We start from the raw sequence: 20,772 nt of genomic DNA, 5'->3' as shown, positions 1-20,772 counted from the left end.
GGTATTAAGTTAAATATTGGTATTCAGTTAAAAAATGTACAAAGTTAAATATTGGTACTCAGTTAAATATTGGTACTAAGTTAAAAATTGGTTAGCTAAACCCTGTGCTTTCTGTTGTCTGCTTTCACATGGTTTGATATATGTCTTTCCTTTCATTCTTAATATAGGATATTAATTGGTATTCACTATATAGCTACTTCTGTTTATTAATGGTTTTACTTCAGTTGAAAATTAATGAAACTAAATTTATACCAATTAAAAAATTAAACCAGTCACAATTTTACTTTTGGTACCAAGCTGATTTAAATCTTACCAGAAGTGACCACAAGAAAATTTTGAAATATTGAATTGAGGTTTTATATTAAATATAGATTGAAAATTAGTGACTACTTGTGTCCATACACTTTTTTGCTAATTTCTGTATATTTGATGTTACAATTCCTAATGTTTATTCATCAGTTTGTTATGATTGTTGCAAGTATTTATAGTGTATATTTATTTCACATAATATATATTGTATTATTTAAGAAATTTTAATAAAAAACTTCAAAAATGTGTTTTTTGTTTGTTGTTGTTTTTTTTATAGCAATCTGTCTCTCATGTGATGATTACATACTTTAATAATATGTTATTACTGACACAAGGTCCTTACAGAGAAATAGGGAACGTTAGTACATCATTCTAAACTGATGTTCACAGATTTTGTCATTGGTTCATTGAACATAGAAACAAGCTTTTCAGATTGTAGAAATTCACTGATTGTTAATATATTTAATTGACAAAAAAATACAGAAAAATTCACATGTGTTTTGTAATTATGTGTTTAACCCAGTTTTCTTTAAAAAAAATTACATCTTTATTTTCAGGGTCTGTTGTACATTGTTATAAAAAAGATGACTTATGATGAGTCTTATGATTTTGAACATGAGGTAAGTGAGTGTATACTTATTTCTTAAAAGATTAAGTTTGTCTGCATGTTCATTAATAGTTGAACAAACTATATGGAGGCACAAAAACATTATATTTTAGATCTCTTTATTTTGATGATTTTCTTTTTATTTACACACTAGTTACTGTATGTGCATGAACTCACCTTGTTATTTTGTTGCCCCTGTCTACCTCACTATAATTTATCATTCCAACATTCGTGGCAGGTTGTTGAAGTAGAGCATTCAAACGCACATGTATTTTCTCTCTGGAATTAACCTCAAAGAAAAAAACTAATGCATCTATTTTTCAGGGAGAAGAAGAAGCCATGTTTCAGGAGTACAGAAAACAGTTGAAGACTATTTTTAACAATTTAGCTGCTTTAGTAGGTTTATTCAAACAATAGTTAATTTTACATGCCTTTGAAATGCTCATTGTAATCAAAGCAGGATTAAAAATACCTCGGTACTTTTAAAGTATACAATTGCTTCTTTTATATTTACCAGAAAATGTGGAAAAACTAGACTTAACAAGATAAATTAAAATAATAGAGACTTATATAAGAACTAAATAGTTGTAACACAAGACTTCATTCAGACAATCAGAGGTTATATTTGTGATATTTTTCATGTAAAGCATGAGCTGTGTTAAAAACAAGAAATTAAGATATTACAGTATTTATCCTTGAAATCTTGAACATTTGTGCATGTTTCTAAGAATGGAAAAGATAAATATTTACATTTTTGTTCTATTTCAGGATGCTCAGCTAATAATAGTAACAGTTCATAATATTTTGACACAGACTTTACCTAACTGGGAAAGGATGGACCAGTTAGAGACAGAATTAGCCATTAGTCTATTATATCAACTAGGAGAAGCATTGCCGGTAAATACAGAGGGGAAAACATTTTTTCTTTTCTTGCAAATGGATAAGCAATGGTCTTTATGTGATAAATTTGCGTTGATTATACACACTTGATGTGTCACAAAAATACATCTAGTTTAGATAAATAAAAAAAAAATTTAGATTTATAGCTTCGTAATAAAAATGACAATACTTGAATTTTCTTAAAACATTGAAAACTAAATTGTTTTGACCAAAAAAAATAGAAAATATTACTGACAATTATATGGTAGATTACCCTTTTAAGTTTCCATACTTATATTGTTATGGACTCCTAACATGGTGGAAGACAAAAAAATGTTCTACAATAACCATAGATTTTATCCATTGCTCTTTTTAATTACAGGAAAAAGAAAATGACAACAGAAATTTTATTTTGCAGGCTACACAAGGCCAGCATTTCAGTGGGGATCTAACTAAGGCATCTGTTTTGCAGGAAATGATGAGATTGGTAAGGGCTATTTGAAAATTGAAGTTGGCATGTACATAATGACATTTACTGTGTACAATGTATGCTATTCTTAAGTTATAAAATAATATCCTTTAGGTAAAGTAACTGTATAAGAAAATGATATGGAAAAAGGATCGATTTATTAATTTACCTATTGTGCAGAGAGGAATAACCATATGAAATAATATAGAAGAGTTAGTATATAAACAAAGACATTAAACAGCCATGTTTAAGCATATAGAATAATATATTATGGTATGCCATGGTTACATTGCTTTAAGGCCTAAAAATAACCAACTTGTTTTCTGTCATTTTGCCAATAACAAATGGGATAGGTACGTCGGTAGGTAGGTAAACTGAATTTTATTTTTATCCCCCCACCGTAGCGGAGGGGGCATTAAGTTTACCCTTGTCCATCTGTACGTCCCAAAGTTGGTTTCCGTTCTCTAACTTTAGTTTGCATCAACCAAATGTTATGAAACTTATACAAAGTGCTTATTACCACAAAACACAGATCAAGTTTGAATTTTGGTGGGGTCACTTTAAGGGCATACGATACAGTAGAGATCCCTCGTTGATTTTTTCTTGAAATTTTGGTAGAAGGTCAATTTCGATGTGTACTTTTGAAATATGCAAAGAAAAATATACCTTCATGACTTACTTTTTGAGATAATTTGGTTCGAAATTTGCATATTTGAAGGAAAAACCCTGAAATTTCAAAAATCAGGACTTTTAAGAAAAGTACCAATACAGTCATAATTTAACCGGGTTTTTTGTAAAATGTTCCCTTGATCCATGGCATCAGCATGCTGTAACAAGTTAACGGTTGAAATAAATAATTATATCCTAAATTCTTTTAATACAAGTGAAATAAAGAAGATGAAAATATTTTTGTGTCTACACAGAAGTGCAGAAAAAATTCTATCGTTGATTTTTTCTTAAAATTTTGGCGGAGCGTTCTTGAAACAGAACTTGATTGATTGCAAAAGAAAAAACTGGGGGTCCATGTGCTTGTTTTTTCAATAAAAGCAATAAACCTTAATTTTTATTGGCAAACGGGACGTTTGCCAATAAGGCGCCAAACTACGTTGGAATAAGTTTTATTCGCAACAACGTCGTGAAATCTTTCCCGCCGTTCACTACTACGTTGTCAATTTCAGTGGTAGAGCCAAGGTGTTTTTTTTTAAACCAATGATATTAATCATGAAAATTAATAAAGCTGGCTCCTCGTAAATAGCATCATATTTGCCAAACCTTTATGAATTGTTACGAAACTTGGATAGAAAAAGTATTCTAGTAAATTACTTTTAGAAAAGACATGTTCGGAAACAAAACAGATATATATAATAAAAAAAATAATTTGCATCTCTGCATGTCCCACATTAGTCATACAATTCATGTAGACAACACAGCTTGAACATAGTTTTAATTGTTCAAAAGGCCCCGACATGACAAAATGTGCAACAATTATAAAGTAAGGGGGATGATATAAAAATAAGGACATTTGGTATGATTGCAAAAGAGACAACTATCAACCATAGTTCAAATGACGAAGATAAACGCTATTAAAGGTAACCCTACGGCCTTCAACACAAAAAAAAAAAAGAAAAAAAAAGCCACACCGTATAGTCAGCTTTAAAAAGCCCAGACATGAAAATGTGAAATAATTCAAATAAGAAAACTAACGACCTACTCTATAGGCATTGCATGAACACAAAATCATACCCACATTAAATCGGGTCAGCTTAGTCCATTACAGTGTAGTACTAGTATAACATTTCATACAGCAGTCGATATAAGAGCATGAAATTTAATGATTCTGTATCAATAGATAAGTTACCTAAGCTTGTCTTCAGGGTATTTTTTTTTATTACGGTACATATAATCATTTAATTACTTGTCTGTATTTTACCTTCAATCTAGGAGTGAGTGCAACCACATTGTTTTTCCGGTCCAACAAATATTTTGTTTCTTATCTGAGAAACTTCTTTACAAAAAGACTTCGTATTGTTCAGTAACTTAACATCAATGAGTTGCAACTCTGGTCTGTCAAATACCTAATTCCTGTGTGCCGATTTTTCTCTCTCAATATGTACATAGAGGATATGCTTAGCACATCAACGGGTGCGTTTTTGTTTTTGGGCTATAATACGAGGCTTATAACTGTGTCATTTTAACTGACAGTTCTTCTTCATACACATATATATTCCACGGGTTAAATTCTAAAAATGTCGTTAAACTCTTTATTGTACCTTTTCAAAGTCAGGAACAGTAAGATGCGTTGTCATTATTTATTACGTTTTTTTGTGAGCCAAATGATGAAGTTACTATATAAATTACTTATTGTTTTGGGTTTTTTTTTGTGTAGTTGGGTTTCTCTCTCATCGACGTCTTATGTTTTTCATATCTCTTATTCATTTCCTATATGAAATAACAGACATACAAAGTTAAGAATGTGGATTTGATTTTTTTCCAATTCGAAGTTAATATTGTTGACTTCCTTATTAATGAATAAATATAACAATTCTCGTGATTTGGCCGATTTTCATTGCAGGTACTTTTTTCAATTTCGCGCAATCGGGATTATGACGTCAGTGGATTTTCCGCAAATGTGACTACATCTAAAGCAACGTCGCGAAATGTAATCGTTCTTATTAGAAACATCGCGAAATTACAACGTTCTGATTAACAACGTCGCGAAAACAACACGAACAGTTTTGAAAACGTTATTATCTGCCCCTGCTACTGTATCGTATGCCCTTAACTGTTCTCGAGTTATGCCCCGTTACAAATGGAAAAATTGCTGAATTTTTCGTTTCCATTCCCTTACTTTAGTTTGCCTCAACCAAATATTATGAAACTTATACACAATGTTTACTACCACAAAACACAGATCAAGTTTGAATTTGGGTGGCGTCACTTAAACCGTTCTAGAGTTATGCCCCTTTACAAATGGAAAAATTGCTGAATTTTTAAAAAAAATATTTGACATAGGCAATATCGGAATATGTGTTCAGGACTTAAATGGTGCTTAACCATATAAATCTGGATTTTAGCGGTGCTTTACCAAAAATGTCTATAAAATGTGGAAGGGTAAGCAATAGAAAATCTAGGGAAGGTAGGGATGCAGGAAACTGAACTAGATATTATATTTTTTGGCCTTATGTTATATATCATGAAAAATGTAGAATATGTAACTATTTTGTTTATTTACAGTTAATTACAAGTCGTGTGAGTTGCCAGGGTCACATGTCTGTCATGTTACAGTTCTTTGAGACTGTAGTGAGATATGATAAATTCTTTAGTGTAGAACCACAACACATTCCTGACGTACTAGTATGTATCTTGCCTTAATATGTATAAGATTGATAAATTCTTTAGTGTAGAACCACAACACATTCCTGACGTACTAGTATGTAACTTGCCTTAAAATAGATAAGATTGATAAGTTCTTTTATGAGTCTTTTTTTAAGTTTGAAAGACTTCAAAACAAGGGCAAAATTATTGGATGAGTGTAAATACCTATTTCTTCTGTTAAGCCAGATAGCTCAGTTTCATTTACCTTGGCAAATGAAGGTGATGACAAAAAAAAAAATTTTCGTGAACATAGGTGAACCCTGAATTTAATATTCAAGGAAATGCAAATTTCCCATCAAGCATCTATAAAAATACTTTTTCCTGAATCTATGAAAGTTACAGTACTTGCTTTTTTAGAACGCTATGACAATTTAATCTAGTGAAATTTAGTTCTCATTAATATCATAATTTTGTTCATTATTTATATTTATATAAAGTCAAAATATACTTTCATGTTTTGACAGATGGCTTTCACTGATGAAAGAGGATTTCGACATCGATCAGCACAAGTTAGAAGTCGTGCATCATATTTATTTTCCAGATTTGTTAAAGGTGTAAGGTAAGCTTATTTATATCTGTTGATGTTATAATATACTTTCAAAATAACCTTTACAATGTATTTGTTGTGTAATTATAAATAGGAGTGAAATTCAAACAATAATGAAAATAGACACTGTTTAATAGGATTTTACACATCTTTCTTTTTATCATTTCCATGATGTCATGATATAAATAAATGAAGATATGATGTATACTCAATTGAGACAGGGTCTAAACAACACATCCAACAAATATTTAGAGTAGTAGTATTGGTGTCCTTTTTGAGATTAACTAGCATACTCTTGTCCGGTATTGGTTCAGTAGAGATTATGATCTTTGCAAAAGTTAACCATTAGCATAGGGATGATAAATCAAATAAAATTGAGAATGGAAATGGGGAATATGTCAAAGAGACAACAACCCGACCAAAGAGCAGACAACAGCCGAAGGCCACCAATGGGTCTTCAATGCAGCGGGAAAATCCCGCACCCGGAGGTGGTCCTCAGCTACTCAAAGTAATTTAAGTAGAGGAAAAATAAAAACCAAGACAACTCTGCCAAGTTAGCCTCATAGATAAAGTTAAAATGAATGGTAAATTAAATTATGGCCTGTGATTCATAAATGTTTGTGCAATTTACCACCAGTAATAAATTTGTATGGTTTATTAAAGATTTATGACTAATCATAAGTCCTATTTCCTTCTGTAAAACATGGGTCTTATTTGTGAAAGAAAACTATCATAGTCTATTGATTTTCCTGGTAAAAATAAAGAAGCAAGAAATATGTTAATAATAGAACAATCAGAAATTCTGTGTCTTCTCAAAAAATAAAATGATAATGTTATATTTTACAGGTCTCACATCCATAACTATGTTGAGGAGATTTTACAGAGAATTCAAGATCTACTGGTACTAAATACACCAGACAATGGGTACCAGCATCTTTTGTCATCTGATGATCAGTTGTTTCTTTATGAAACTGCTGGAAGCTTGATTGTTTGCAGTAATCTTCCAAGTGAGGTAAAATATTGTTTTATTTTTTAAAAGTACCCTTATACAGTTTTGGAGCAGGTTGATATTAAAAAAAATCATTTTCTCAGTCCTCTGTCCATGCATCTTGACAGGGAACCTAGTCCTCAACAATTGAATGGATATCAGTGAAATTTAGAACATCATTTGAGCATTTGCATGAAAAGAATTCTTGTCTGCTGTCTTGAAGGGGAGAAAAACTTTTTTAGGATTCATCATTTTTGCATTCAACTATTAAGCATACAAAATTGTGCATGGGTCATCTTAAAAAACATTGAACTTACCTTAAACCATGCCATGAATTTCCGGTTAACTTCAGACAGAGGTTCCAAACTGTATGAAGATGTACATTAAAAAAATAATTTTATATACTTCAAAGGGGAGATAAAAAAAATTGCACATTTACCTTATTAACACAACTTCTAAACTTTGTAATGGATTTCATTAAAATTCACATAAAAGTAGTAAATGTTCAGGAAAAATATAACTTGTGGTTATTGAAGAGAAGATTATTAATCATTCGTACCAACATACTCTTGCATGAATTTTGAAAAAAAGTACTAAATGTCTGCATGAAAAATGAACCCAGATCTGTATTATATTAAAAATTTCAGTGTCAGTTAATGTTGTTAAGTATCAGACTAGTCTTCTTGCAGAGATTTTCATGTTCTCATCTTATCTCTTAACTTGTTTTTTTTCAGAAAAAGCAGACATTGATGAAAAATCTCTTATCTCCTATAGCAACAAAATTTGAAAGTTTATTAACCAAACTTGTTGCAGAAACTAATCAAGAAAAGCAACTTGCTTATGCTCAAAGTATCAACACTGCCACTGCTCTTGCAAGGTATGGATATAATGTGCTAAACTTAGAATGCCTTTATACTGTTGTTTAAGAACTTAGCTGTTCCAAAATTGATCATGGTGGAGGGGTGGGATGCATTTAAATTAATTAATTAGGGAGACAGATTTATATAAGAGCACTGCTCTTGTTTCCTAATCCCAATTATTGAATTACTTGTATATTTCGTATTTAAATCTTTAGTCTTGTAGCTATATGGATGTCTTTTATAAAATATGTTTACATTAAATTAATTGTGTTTGGTTGCATTTCCTTGGAATTTGTAAGAATTATAAAGTATTTGAAAATTTTATATTATAAATGGTTAGGGTCTATAAAAGTGCTTCCTATACCCCCTTCCCCAAATGCATTTAATTCTGGAACTGCCCTCGTCAATTTAAGTAGTGAAAATAAGGTTTTCCCAGGTTTGCTGAAGTTCACACGTTAAACATCTACAACTACTCAAGGAAAAGCATTATGCAAAAGGAAATATGTATGCAAGATTTATGTATTTTGACAGTGATAGTAGAATTTTGTTGTTACCAAAAAAATCTGATCTAGAAAAGTAAGGGGAAATTTTAAGATGTTTTAAAATGTATTGAATATTTTTGTCTTTTCAGTCGAGTCAGTAAAGGATTTTCTAGTCAGCAAACTATGCAGGTGTGTGGATGTGTTGATACGTTTACAGATCTGTTACGATTGTTTTTACAAGCTGTTAATGTGCCAATACACAGACAATTAATTCATACAGGTAAATATTACACAATAGTATTGATAATGAGATTCTGTTAGAGGTGATATGTTTGAAAAAGATAATAGACATTCGAACTCAGAATAATGACATACTGAAAAATTCAAATTTAGAGGTAACTGGTGTGGAAAAATATTGTCAGTAAAAAAAATATATTTATACAGTCTTGACTTTAAAACCTTGATTACCAGTTTCCTTTGAGTGATTTTTTACTGGTAGGAAGTTGTTGGAGTAATTGAAAATTGTAGGGAACAAAAAGCATTGAACTTATTGTTTATTATAAAAATTATTGTATGATCCATTGACCATTGTTTCATGCATTAAAAACATTTTCTTCAGTTCAGATGCCTATGTTTTAATCAGTGTTGTTTCTTTAACAATTCTTTGACTGTCAGCAAGACTATAAAATAGTATTGTTTTAAAGTCCAGTTGTCAATTATGGTGCTTTGAGTATTGCAGGTCAGTTTTCTGTGTGAATTGGATTTAGAATTCAATTAATGTTTAAAATCATTACAAACAGAACCAACCTTATGATAAGCAGATACAATGATGCTGATTTATCCATGTGCTGTTTTTCTATATTCAGGGGTGCGGCAATATTTACATAGAATGGTTGTGTGTATGGAGAAGGAGATACTTCCTTTCGTTCCTGTTGTTTTAGAGAATTTATTGAAGCAGCCTGATGCAAGGGAATTACATGATTTTCTACCCTTGATGAATCAGATGATTATGAAATTTAAAGTAAGTTCTAAAACATACATGTGGATATACAGAGATGTGTGAAACCTTCAAGAGACTGCAATCCAACAACACAAGTGAATCAAAATAGACATTTAGAGGTCACCATTGGTTTTCAATGGTGAACATACTATACATTAAATACTATATCACTTGGAGTTTAGACACACTGTAAATGAAGACCAAATAGTGAACACCAAAATGTGCATATCCAATTACTTTAGAAGCAACTTATCATGGAGAAACACAACAAACTAGAGGAAATAGCAAACTGAGGTTTTTCATGTGCCACCTACAAGAGTTGTGGATATTACGTTTTCTTATCTGTTTGTGCATTCATTTGTCTTTCCCTCTGTCACATATCAGGTTAAAGTTTTGGTCACAGTCACTTTGTGGTCACATCAACCTGAAACTTTGAACATATGGTCATAAGGATGAAGTTTTTAAAATAAATGCCAAATTATGGTTCTGTGTCTGATTATAGTTGGAAGAATTTCAGCAGATATGCAAATTAAATTAAAAATTTTTAATTTTTAATTAATAATTTTATTTGTCAGTTTTCAAATTACTATTTTATTCAAATTTCCATATTAATGTTTTCATATGACATTTTCTACTTTTTAGAGTGCCATATCACCATTTCTACAAGAGGTATTTATGCCTTTAGTTAGTACCATTTATCAAGTGTTGACAACACCTACTGATGAATTGGACCAGGTGACAGCTAATGATAAAAAGATGTTACAGAGGAGTTATTATTTATTTATATGTACTATTGTGTGCAATGATGTTCTGGATGTATTGAAAAATCAAGGTAAGATATATGTGTATTAAGAATTATTATGCATAGGAATTATAGATTACAGTGTGTACTGCTGATATTATTTTTTGTTATTTATAATGGATTTTTGCAATAGGTTGGAATCATACTCATGGTTTGAAAAGTTCTTATTTTAAGGAAAATGCATTCTAGCTAAACGTACAAGACTGGGTGAAAATTTTGTTGAAAATAATGAAATGTCAAACAACAAGTTCTCATAAATCAGCCAGACTGTAGGTTACCGTACAACTTCAACAATGAGCAAAACCCATATGGAATAGCTAGCAAGCTTTAAAAAAGCCCTGACATGACAAAATATAACAACAATTCAAATTATAAAACCAATTCGTCACCTTCATGGCACATGGGCTCAAACTAATTATGAAAGTGCCTATTCGAAGATATTTTTTTTTGTGAATTAATTTTCTTTTGTACTCATTTAAATTATTTATTGAAAGTCCTGTTTGAACTTTCAAAAGTTATTGTGCATTGAATAAGTTCAGATTACATTATGCAAAGGCATAAGAATTGGACAAACTTAAGTAGTATCAGCATTTGATCTGGTGTAAATGTGCTCTTCTTGAGTTTGAGAGGTCAAAGGTTTGATCCCTTTTCTTAAACATTAGTATTTGCTGCTTCTCTGGCATTTAGGAGTAAGATAATGTGTTCTAGTAGGGAGGCATGTCTTACTGCATACTATTACTTTGTACACAAGTACTTCAAAAATCTGGGAAAATTGTCAGTCTAGCAAAAAGCAGGTATCATATTAGTATATCTCACAATAACATGTATGTAATATTTGGTACTGGATGTTAAACACCAAACAATGATGATCATCATTTAATGATTAATTTCATGATGTTTTTAAATTTTCTTTCAGACATGCAAAACTTAAATCAGGTGTTAATTACATTTATACAAGGTGCTGTTGATATTCCCGACCCTCAGGTATGTACTGATAGTTCATTCTAGAAAGGTTAACAAATTTTATTTTCGCAAAGAATTCCGCTCAAGCCGGTACTAGGGGCCGTCTAAAACTTGAAGTGAAGTGAGAGTTTTTTGCTCCGTGTTGAAGGCCTCACTGTGACTTTGAGATGAAGAACAGCAATAGAAGCGCTGCTCCTTTGCTTATTGTGTGTTGTTTTTTTTTGCTGTGAATGTACTGATTTTGTGTCATGGATGGATACACTATATCCTTTATTTTTCTATTAACTGTAACTGATAAATTGTAAATCTGAAAGGATGCTGAAAGTTTGAAAGTATTTTTACTACCTTTACTATAGGTACATATATACTAACTAAAATGATATTTCAATATATTTTTACCTAGGAATAAAGTGAGTATTCTTGGAAAACAGTCCCAAGAGGATCCTCATAATAATAAAGGAAAAAATGATATGATTGCCAATGAGACAGCTATCCCACGGAGGCCAAATGACATGAACGAAGAAATTATAAGTCACTGTACGGCCTCAAATATGAGCCAAACACATTCGGTATATTCAGCTATAGAAGGCCTGTCATGACAAGATTTGAAACAATTCAAACAAGAAAACAAACCGTCTTGATTCATGAGCAATAAAAGAAAAACAAATATGACAAACAGCAACCACTGAATTAATGGCACCTGACTTAGGACAGTCATCTCTTTTCCTAGAAAATATAACTGCAAAATAACATGCTTTTTAAATGCAGCTGCAAAAAGTTTGCTTTCAGAAATATTCAGAAATAAATACAACTCAGTACAATTTAACTTGTTTTACATCTGAAGTAACAATTATTTTCTAATTCAGAGTCAGAAAATGTGCTTTAATATACTGAGAAAGCTTGTTGATTCATGGGGTAAGTTCCACTGCTTTATATTAACAATGTTTTAAGAGTAACACATATTTATTTGATCATTATTAATTTTCATTCACCAATGAATAAAAAAGGAGACATACATAGGGGACAGTAAAAAAAAAAGATGGCCAAAATACAAAATATGAAAAGACAAGTGAAATGTCTACTTAAATCACACAGAAAAAAAACCCCAAAAATTGTGCAATAAAACCCACTTAAAACACGGATGAACTAAAATACTCTGGGAGGGCTGAATGCAATAAAATTGGTTTTTTCTTCCAGTGAGTGACATCATAAAGATCAAAATAGTAAATTTCTCTTAAATTGATCGAAATAGAGAAAAGAGATAGAAATCTTCCAAAAGGTTGATATGGTTCAGGGATTATAAAAGAGAATCAGTATTAAGTTATACACCTCCCTATTTATCTGTACTTGAATTAAAACAATTTAGACCAATACAATAGAATTAGACATATAGTTAAGGCTCTTTATCATGTTTTGATAAGTTGAAAAAATAATAACCAGATTCTCATGAAATTTGAGGGAGGGGTTCATGATAAAAAAAAAAGTTCAGAAGAATTTGGAGTGGTTGAGGAGGAAAAGTAATTATCTGCTAATTTTGTACATGTTTATAATATTTCATTTTCTATGTATTGATAGGTGGAAATGATGGAATGGCTGGTTTTGTTGATTTTATGTATAAAAGTATTATTCCTGCTTGTTTGATGGCACCAATGAAACCTAGCTTTGATTTAAATGATGGACAGACGTCTCTTGTAAGTAAGAGTTTTATGCAAAATAGGTATTTTGTGCGGTTCATGTTTTTTAAAATGATATATGCTTTTATTTCCTTTTAAAGTAATTGAGAGGGATAAAACCCTAGTATTTGACATGTATTTTAAGTCATTGAATTTTTAGAACCATTTTATAGAATGTATGTGTAATCAATAGTGAAGTCTTTTTTTTTCATACAATAATACAGATTGTTTTGTTCTTTTTTACAGGCTTTAGGTGAATGTTCAAATTGTTTAAGAGAAATTTATGGAAAAAGGGTAAGTTATTCAACATTTAAGATTCTTAAAAATTTTCTGGCACATATTTGGTAAATAATGATATACTGTAGAGTTGAAATGTAATTCATTGATTCAAAATCTAATGCATTCTGAGTAATATTTTAATAAGCATACATCATAATGCAGTAATTGGTTAAAATCATCATAAACAATGGAAACTGAATCGATGTTGGGACATAATTTGCATATTGGTGTACAAAAAATTAAATGACCCATAGTCTTTTAGATTTTGAAACAGCGAATTGTCTGAATTGTTCATATCTGTTTAATAGTAGCTGAAGCCTGCCTCAGGGTGCAGGATTTTTTCGCTGTGTTCAAGACCCATTGGTGGCCTTGGGCTGTTTTCTGTGCTTTGGTCGGGTTGTTGTCTCTTTTACACATTCCCAGTTTCCATTCTCAATTTTATTTCAAAAGGAAAATATTTTGTGTAAGACTATAATAAAAAAGGATTTTTGTATTTGCACTGTATGAAATTAATGTATTAAAAACAAAAGAAATATAAAGTCCTTAAACAATTAACAAATTGGGGTAAATTTTGTTTTTTTAAGTCTCTTATTTTGTTTTGTAATGCATATAAAACTTAAAATGCATAACTATTATTATTTGCCTACAGGGAGATGAGATGATACAATATTTACTGTCAGAATACCTACCTACATTACAGTTGTCACAACAACAGACAGAGGTTAGTGATCACAGTTATCTGATGATATGAGTAGTATTCTAATAATTATTTGACTAATTGTTAATGTTAGTTACTTAACTTTTTACAGGACATGTTATGATATACCATTGTCCGTCTGTCCGTCCATCGTCAACATGTCTGACAATATCTCATAAAGATTTAAACTAATTTTCATGTGCTTTGGTGAATTGTTTATATCTATTGACGTAAGCTCCCTTTTGATTTTTAAAATTTTTAGATTTTACGTTTCCGATTTATTGGATTTTATTCATAAATAAGGGGGGATTTTTCAGTTTCCAGACAATGACTCAAAAATGCTTTGAGCAGTTTTCATGTAACTCTGGTGACTGGTTTATATCTATAAAAATAAGCTCCCTTAGTTTTTTTATGAATTTCTGATATGATATTGAGGAGTTATGGAACTTTATTCGTTGAAAAAGCGAATCAATTAGTTTTCATTTATATTTGCCATTATTAGTAAACCTAAATTTTATAAAAATAGTCTACAAAAAAAAAATCAAAAATGCTTGTGTTCTTTTATACGTTTTTCACCAATCAACTTTTATCATTTCCTAAAAAAAGTTAAGGTGAAAATGTTTATTTATGATGAATCAATTAACTATGCGTTTTAATTTTCAGGAGTTTTGCCAAGTTTTAAAAGCTGACAGCAAACTGTTTAGGACATATTTTAAGGTAGGTTTTAGATCTGTAGGGTTGGGAAAAGTTGAATATGTATTGATTTTTTTTTATTTCTCTTATTATTCTACCAAATTTTTTACAATCTAAATGATAGATGAGAATTAGATTTAAACAGATATTCATATGAAAATTTAAATAGATTTACATACAAACAATTTATGGAATTTTATGTTAAGGAGTGATCTTTTCTAACCATTGTTAGCAACGCTTATGTCACATAAGATATAACTGCAATAAAGATGTTAATTGATATAAAAAACAGTTCAAGTTTGAGGAAGAATAATAAAATATGAATATTAGGAAAAGTATAGCATTGAGACAGCAACCTAATAAAACAAAAAAAAACCCATCTAGGGTTTAATGCATTGTCTTCAGCAATAATAATAGACAATTTTTTTTAGTAATAATCTAATTGTTGATCATTCAAAAAATCAAATCAGTTTTTTTTTTCTCAATTTTCAGCAGCCATTTTCAACAATTGTAAGATTGTACAGCATATTTGATTTTAAGGATGTGAAGATATCATATCTTTATTTGTAATGATATTTGTTATTTATTTACAGAATTTCTTTATGAAAGCCAAGTCATGACGAAGGATAAGAACTGACTTTCCTGTCAGTTCATAAATTCATGTAAATTACAGTATTGTGCATATGTGAGATAGAGATAGAGAGAGAGAGAGGCTGGTTGACATTTGACATATTTGGTAATGATGAGATGAGCTATAAATAGTCTGTGATTGTAAAGATATTATACTGATGACTTGTGAGTGTGACACAATATAATTGTGTAAATGTTTGAAAAATTACGTTGAAACTGCAGAAAATATTTAAGGAATATGAATGTTAATTTTAAAAGAAATGTTTTGTTGTGTCTGTTTTCATATCATAAGAATGCATTTGAATTATTGACAGACTGCTGTTCATTACGAATTACAAAGTCACTACATTAAGTCACAAAATATCAACCAATTGATGCAATGCAATATATGTGTTTAGTGCTTTAATAACTTGTGCTATTTTCAGTAAATTTTACATTGCAAAAAGTCAAAATCTCAAAATGATTATTTCAAGTGTAACATACCAAATTTTAAAAAGTTCATTGTATATATTCACAAATTTAAGATTTCAAAACAGTTTTATTCTATTTTAGTACCAGAATTTCTTCATTCTTTCTATTCATATTTCAGTATGAAGTTGTCAGTAATAAGTTTTGTTAAATGGCTACCAATCAGAAATGACTGAGATACGGAACTAAAAAAGTGACTTCATATTTCAAACAATTGTCATAGACATAGTCATAAAACAAGTCTTGTTTCATTTGAGTTATATAAGTTGATTTTATAGATGAGTGACAATTTTTAAAATGTTAAAGTCTTGAAATCCTTCAATATAAATATGCTATTTCAGTTTCTGTACTGTTGAAAACTTTTACCATCTTCATCAATTGTTATAAATACTGTAGGAATGCATACTTATGAAAAGTTATCAATATATTGACCTTGTTGTTTATCATGTATCCATGTTAACATATTCGTCAAAAACATGATCCGTTGCATACAAAATTAAATTTCTTACAGTACTTAAGGTAACTTCCTTACAATAGAGATAGTCATCAAATCAGTCTAGTTTTACTTGAGTTAGTTAAGTTAATCTTTATAAAGCAATATTAATGCAAGTACAGTACTACACAATGTGTCTAGTATATTAGTCAATAGAAAAATAGATTAAATGACCGACCTGTAGACCAGCTGTAAATATAACAATATAATGGAGTAGTGTTTTTTGTATGACAATTTTCAGTCACAAGTCACAATTTTCTTGATATACCATTAAAATATGATATATGTGTTAATATTATCAATATTTTTTCTAAAAAAAGCTGCGTATTAAATAAAAAATCTTTTGAAAATGATGAAATTTATAGCTCCAAATATTTGGAAGTGAAAAGTAATCATATTTGTCATCCTGTAAGCTCCTTAGGTAATTCTTGACATGTAACTGTAAAATTAACTGACAGGGCAGTGTGGCCTAAAAAAGCAATTGTTTGTCCCCCAAAATATTAGTTGTTAAGTTCAGTTTGAGGGAGTGCTATCAGTTTTATTTTGAAACCATGGAAATTTAAAAAATGTGACAAAAGTCATCAACAACTGAATTAAACATATTTGACTATTTTTGACTAGGTCTGTTTGTTTCAAGGGAAAATTGGTGATTAAATTTTTTTTTTTTCATGCAGAATATTTTTTAGGGGTGGGTTGACCATTTAGGAGGGCTTTATATGATAGAATTATTACATGATGAATACACATTTATATGCTATTAAAATTTTCTAAAATTAAAAAAAAAGAAATTTAGTTTTAGATTTAGATAGAAAACTTAGAACAAACCTAATTTTTGTACTTTCATGTGCCAACTATAATGAAAAAAGTGCTTATATCATAAAAAAAACCACTTCATTTATTTAGTAGATATGAAGGAAAAGGATGATGTTTAATAAAATAACAAATGAAATTCCATGACATTTTTTGTACTCTACATGTAAAGTAAGTCTAGTTGTTTGTTATGGTCTATTAAGGTTATGTTTGTACATTGTATATTTGTTGCAAAAATTTGTAAATTTGACTCTAAAAGAGCAGACTAGTTGTAAATGCCTTATTGTAAATAATTTGAGGAGGATGTGTGTGTATGAGTGTAATATTGAGAGAGAATAGTTTGTTATGGCTTATGTTATAAACTTTACAAAGGTGCAACAACTTTATGTTTTCACTGTGAGTTCATTTATGATATTTGATATTAAAATCCAAGCATACCAAAGATTTACAGAGTGAAAATTCGATTTATCATTACACTATTACAGAAATTTAAAAAAAAACGATGTTTCTTCGACTTTTGGTTATATTTACAAAAATTCTAAAATGACAGATGAGAAAATTCTACAAAATTCACACAATAGAACAAAATACACCTCTTAAATATATATGGATCAACATTAAACTCTGTTTATATTCTTCCCGGGTTAGAAATAAAGGCAAAATAATTGTAAAAAGTTTCACATTTGAAACTTCATATTTGAAAAGCACAAGTATTACTAGGAATATAACAGAAATATTTAATATTTTCCATGTTTTTGTGACTTTATTGCAATTTTTGTTAGAAAAAGTATACCATCTCCTTGAAAAAATGTTTTTTTTTTTACAAAAATTTATAAGATTCTCTCGGCATCTTTGAAACTCTTCTGTCTTTAACCTCTCTGCTTCGAATATTGAAACTCTAGAAGTAGACCGAATGATATTACATAGATTATATTATATGGGATATTTTTCATAATGCACCTGCTGTTGAAATATACCCAGAAACTTTGCTCAAGGCAGTGACATTGGTGGAGGGTTGATATAGAATGTGATTTTACAAAAAAAAAAATGATCTTGTATTATATTATATTTATCATTGTTATTCTAGCCATTTCTGATATCATAAGATTCATCACACTTATTTGGGCCTGATTTCAAAGAAATCAAATGTACAGAAAAGTCACATGAATAAAATTCAACACAGTAAAACAGTTGTTGCATCTTTGTACTTGTAAACATTGGAAAGTTACTTTTGTGAGTATGTGAATGTTGATGGACAAAATAATGTGTAATTTATTGTTATTTAATTCCAAACAAACTTTAAAACAAATACCATTGTGGTGCTGCTTAAAATGTTACAGATGTTATTGTTAATTTATATATGTTTTTGAATCATTCTTATAAATTTATGAAAACATTGGTTAGAACATATCAGATCTATAAAATTATTGACATTGAATGTACTGAAAATAGTCAAGTTATTGTTTAGATAAATGGCCTTATATGCATAACCAGTTGGAGATTGATTAAAATTCTACAATCAGACTAACATTTTTGACCATACTATGTTTATATCGGATGTTAATATTGTCATGGCCTTTGTAATGACTGATATGCAATCTGTAGCAGAATACAAACATTTATTATGTGACTATGTGTTATCTTGATTGAAAAGCAAAAAATGATTATTCGACAGCGTTTTACTTTTATTTGCATGAAATAGGACATATGTTTCTGTTTATAGGTGAGATTTAAACTATACCAAAATGGTGTTGAAGAATAGTCATAAAATTATAACATTTTAGAAAAAAATGCTTCATTCCCAGCTATATCCATTAATACTAAGATTAACTGAAAAGTGATATGAAATTTGTTTTAGGATTAGAGTTCTTGCTCTGTTACAGTTACTTATAGCTATTTTTTCCACGGGTATTTTCTAATTTAAGGATTCAGAACAAGGCTTCCAAAACGGTCATATATGCCGGACATTTGTATAATGTCCGGTAAAAGTCCGGCTTGGCAAAGCATGAAACGGTCATCTACTTTTTAGTTTTCAAGGCTTTAAGAGACGGTCATTTTAACATAATTCGCGATCTTTTTGACCCAACATTTTGCCTTTAACAGCCACACATTTCCGGTCATAAAAGTGACATGATCATTAAGTACTATCAAAACAACCCCTACTTTAATACCTTCTCATTTTAATCAAGGCTAATTAGTTGTCAAACAGCTGAAATTTACCTGTTCAGGTGACAGGTAAACTATTTTGAACCGGACATTGATCGGTCTATTCAAAGTTATTTTCTTACATTTCAGCGGTTTGCATCTAATAAATTTAGTCAAAGATTTAAATTATCAGAAATACGTTTACAAATATGATTTGATGAAAAAATTAAAAAGGTGAAAATGTAAAATCGTCATAACCACATTGTTTGAACCTAGAGACATGTCTCTGTTTGAACTAGTACACGTGTGCGCAGGTGTGAAATTTAATTATGCATCCTAATTTCTTCAAAAAATGCTAAAATTGTCATTGATACCTTTATATCACGTTTATTTCGAATATTTTCTTGAAGAAATAACGTAGAAAGAGCTACTTCCACTCATTCACGCTTTGCAAACGTACACGGAATTTACGTATCCGTCTCTGGTCCATGTTTTACCATTGTCAAGATAACATCCGGTATAAAAACGAAAGTAAAGTTTTTGACAACGTTATTTTGCACAAATAAAGAGTCTTAAGGCAGATATAAGTACGCTGATGTTGCACACCTCGAATGATGCACTGCCAATTTAACAGTTTACGTCAGAACTTCGAATTTGAATCAAAGATAGTTTAATATCTTTTTTTTTAATCAATCATTGGGATGGCCAACTCGGCAACTGATTACCATAATTGCCTTTTGTTTATTTAGTCTTAAGGGATTAAAATCGGGATAATATATAAAATGTCCGGCTGGCTAAAAATAATTTTGGAAGCCCTGATTCAGAATGAGCTCTTTCTTGCATGCAATATTTAAATAGTCTGTGTTCATATTGACTTATTGGATGAAATTAATCATACTGGATATTTTAGTCTGCTAGATTGAAATTTATTTATTTAAAACAATCCCGGCTCAAATGAAAAAAGATGAAAATGTTGACAATTATATATAGATATTATATATCACCTTATGGTTTTCTTGTAATGAGCTATTTGCAATAATTTATATTAATTTTCAAGATTGTATTTGATAACATCTGGCAACTCCATATGAAATATATTAAAATGAATAACTTTACAGATTGAAATTGAGGTATTGAAATAATTGAAATACAAGATGGGTAAAAAAAAATTTAAAGGGTAATACAATGTGTTTGTTTCTGGAACATGGTAACAATAATAAAGTAACATTTTCACAGTACAATACTGCTTTCATGATTGAAAATAAAACATTAAAACCTTGACTTCTTTTTGTTTTAAGAATGCAGATGTTTAGCTGTAGAAATTTGTATTAGTATGAGATTTTTGGACATAATACAAATGCATTAGAAGAAATATGTGGTAAATGTCAATGAGACAGCCAACCAACAAGAACAATTCACAAAATCTCAATGGTCATCAACTTGTCATTGTCAAATATAAAAATGATTTGGCTTTAACATCTACATGGCTTTATGAAATGACAAATCCTGAAGCAATTAATAAAAGCAGACCTACGAAACTTTTCAGAAATGTCATAAAACCCCAAAGAGTCGCTCATTATCAAAAGACATACACATGAACAAA

At 30.0% G+C, this 20,772-nt stretch overlaps 1 protein-coding gene across 4 annotated transcripts in view; it reads left to right on the top strand.

The window, feature by feature from the left end:
• Positions 1-20,450, top strand: part of LOC127721645 (exportin-T-like) — a 38,496-nt gene extending 18,046 nt beyond the window's left edge. For 3 of the 4 annotated variants that reach the window (XM_052228436.1, XM_052228440.1, XM_052228422.1), the window contains exons 10-27: positions 867-929; positions 1,241-1,312; positions 1,685-1,813; positions 2,178-2,282; positions 5,499-5,618; positions 6,104-6,198; positions 7,033-7,198; positions 7,909-8,051; positions 8,666-8,796; positions 9,383-9,537; positions 10,159-10,348; positions 11,235-11,302; positions 12,148-12,196; positions 12,857-12,972; positions 13,201-13,248; positions 13,883-13,954; positions 14,594-14,647; positions 15,217-20,450. In XM_052228436.1, the coding sequence (XP_052084396.1) occupies positions 867-929; positions 1,241-1,312; positions 1,685-1,813; positions 2,178-2,282; positions 5,499-5,618; positions 6,104-6,198; positions 7,033-7,198; positions 7,909-8,051; positions 8,666-8,796; positions 9,383-9,537; positions 10,159-10,348; positions 11,235-11,302; positions 12,148-12,196; positions 12,857-12,972; positions 13,201-13,248; positions 13,883-13,954; positions 14,594-14,647; positions 15,217-15,243 (1,803 nt within the window). In that variant the 3' untranslated portion in view covers positions 15,244-20,450. The remainder of the gene's footprint in view (positions 1-866; positions 930-1,240; positions 1,313-1,684; positions 1,814-2,177; positions 2,283-5,498; positions 5,619-6,103; positions 6,199-7,032; positions 7,199-7,908; positions 8,052-8,665; positions 8,797-9,382; positions 9,538-10,158; positions 10,349-11,234; positions 11,303-12,147; positions 12,197-12,856; positions 12,973-13,200; positions 13,249-13,882; positions 13,955-14,593; positions 14,648-15,216) is intronic. The other variant, XM_052228432.1, reaches the window with a different exon arrangement.
• Positions 20,451-20,772: the final 322 nt, after the last annotated feature.

This window comes from Mytilus californianus, unplaced genomic scaffold, assembly GCF_021869535.1.
Source record: "Mytilus californianus isolate M0D057914Y unplaced genomic scaffold, xbMytCali1.0.p SCAF_1, whole genome shotgun sequence".
Classification (NCBI taxonomy): domain Eukaryota; kingdom Metazoa; phylum Mollusca; class Bivalvia; order Mytilida; family Mytilidae; genus Mytilus; species Mytilus californianus.
Note: the sequence above shows the minus strand (reverse complement) of the source record. Positions and strands in the feature narration are given on the sequence as shown.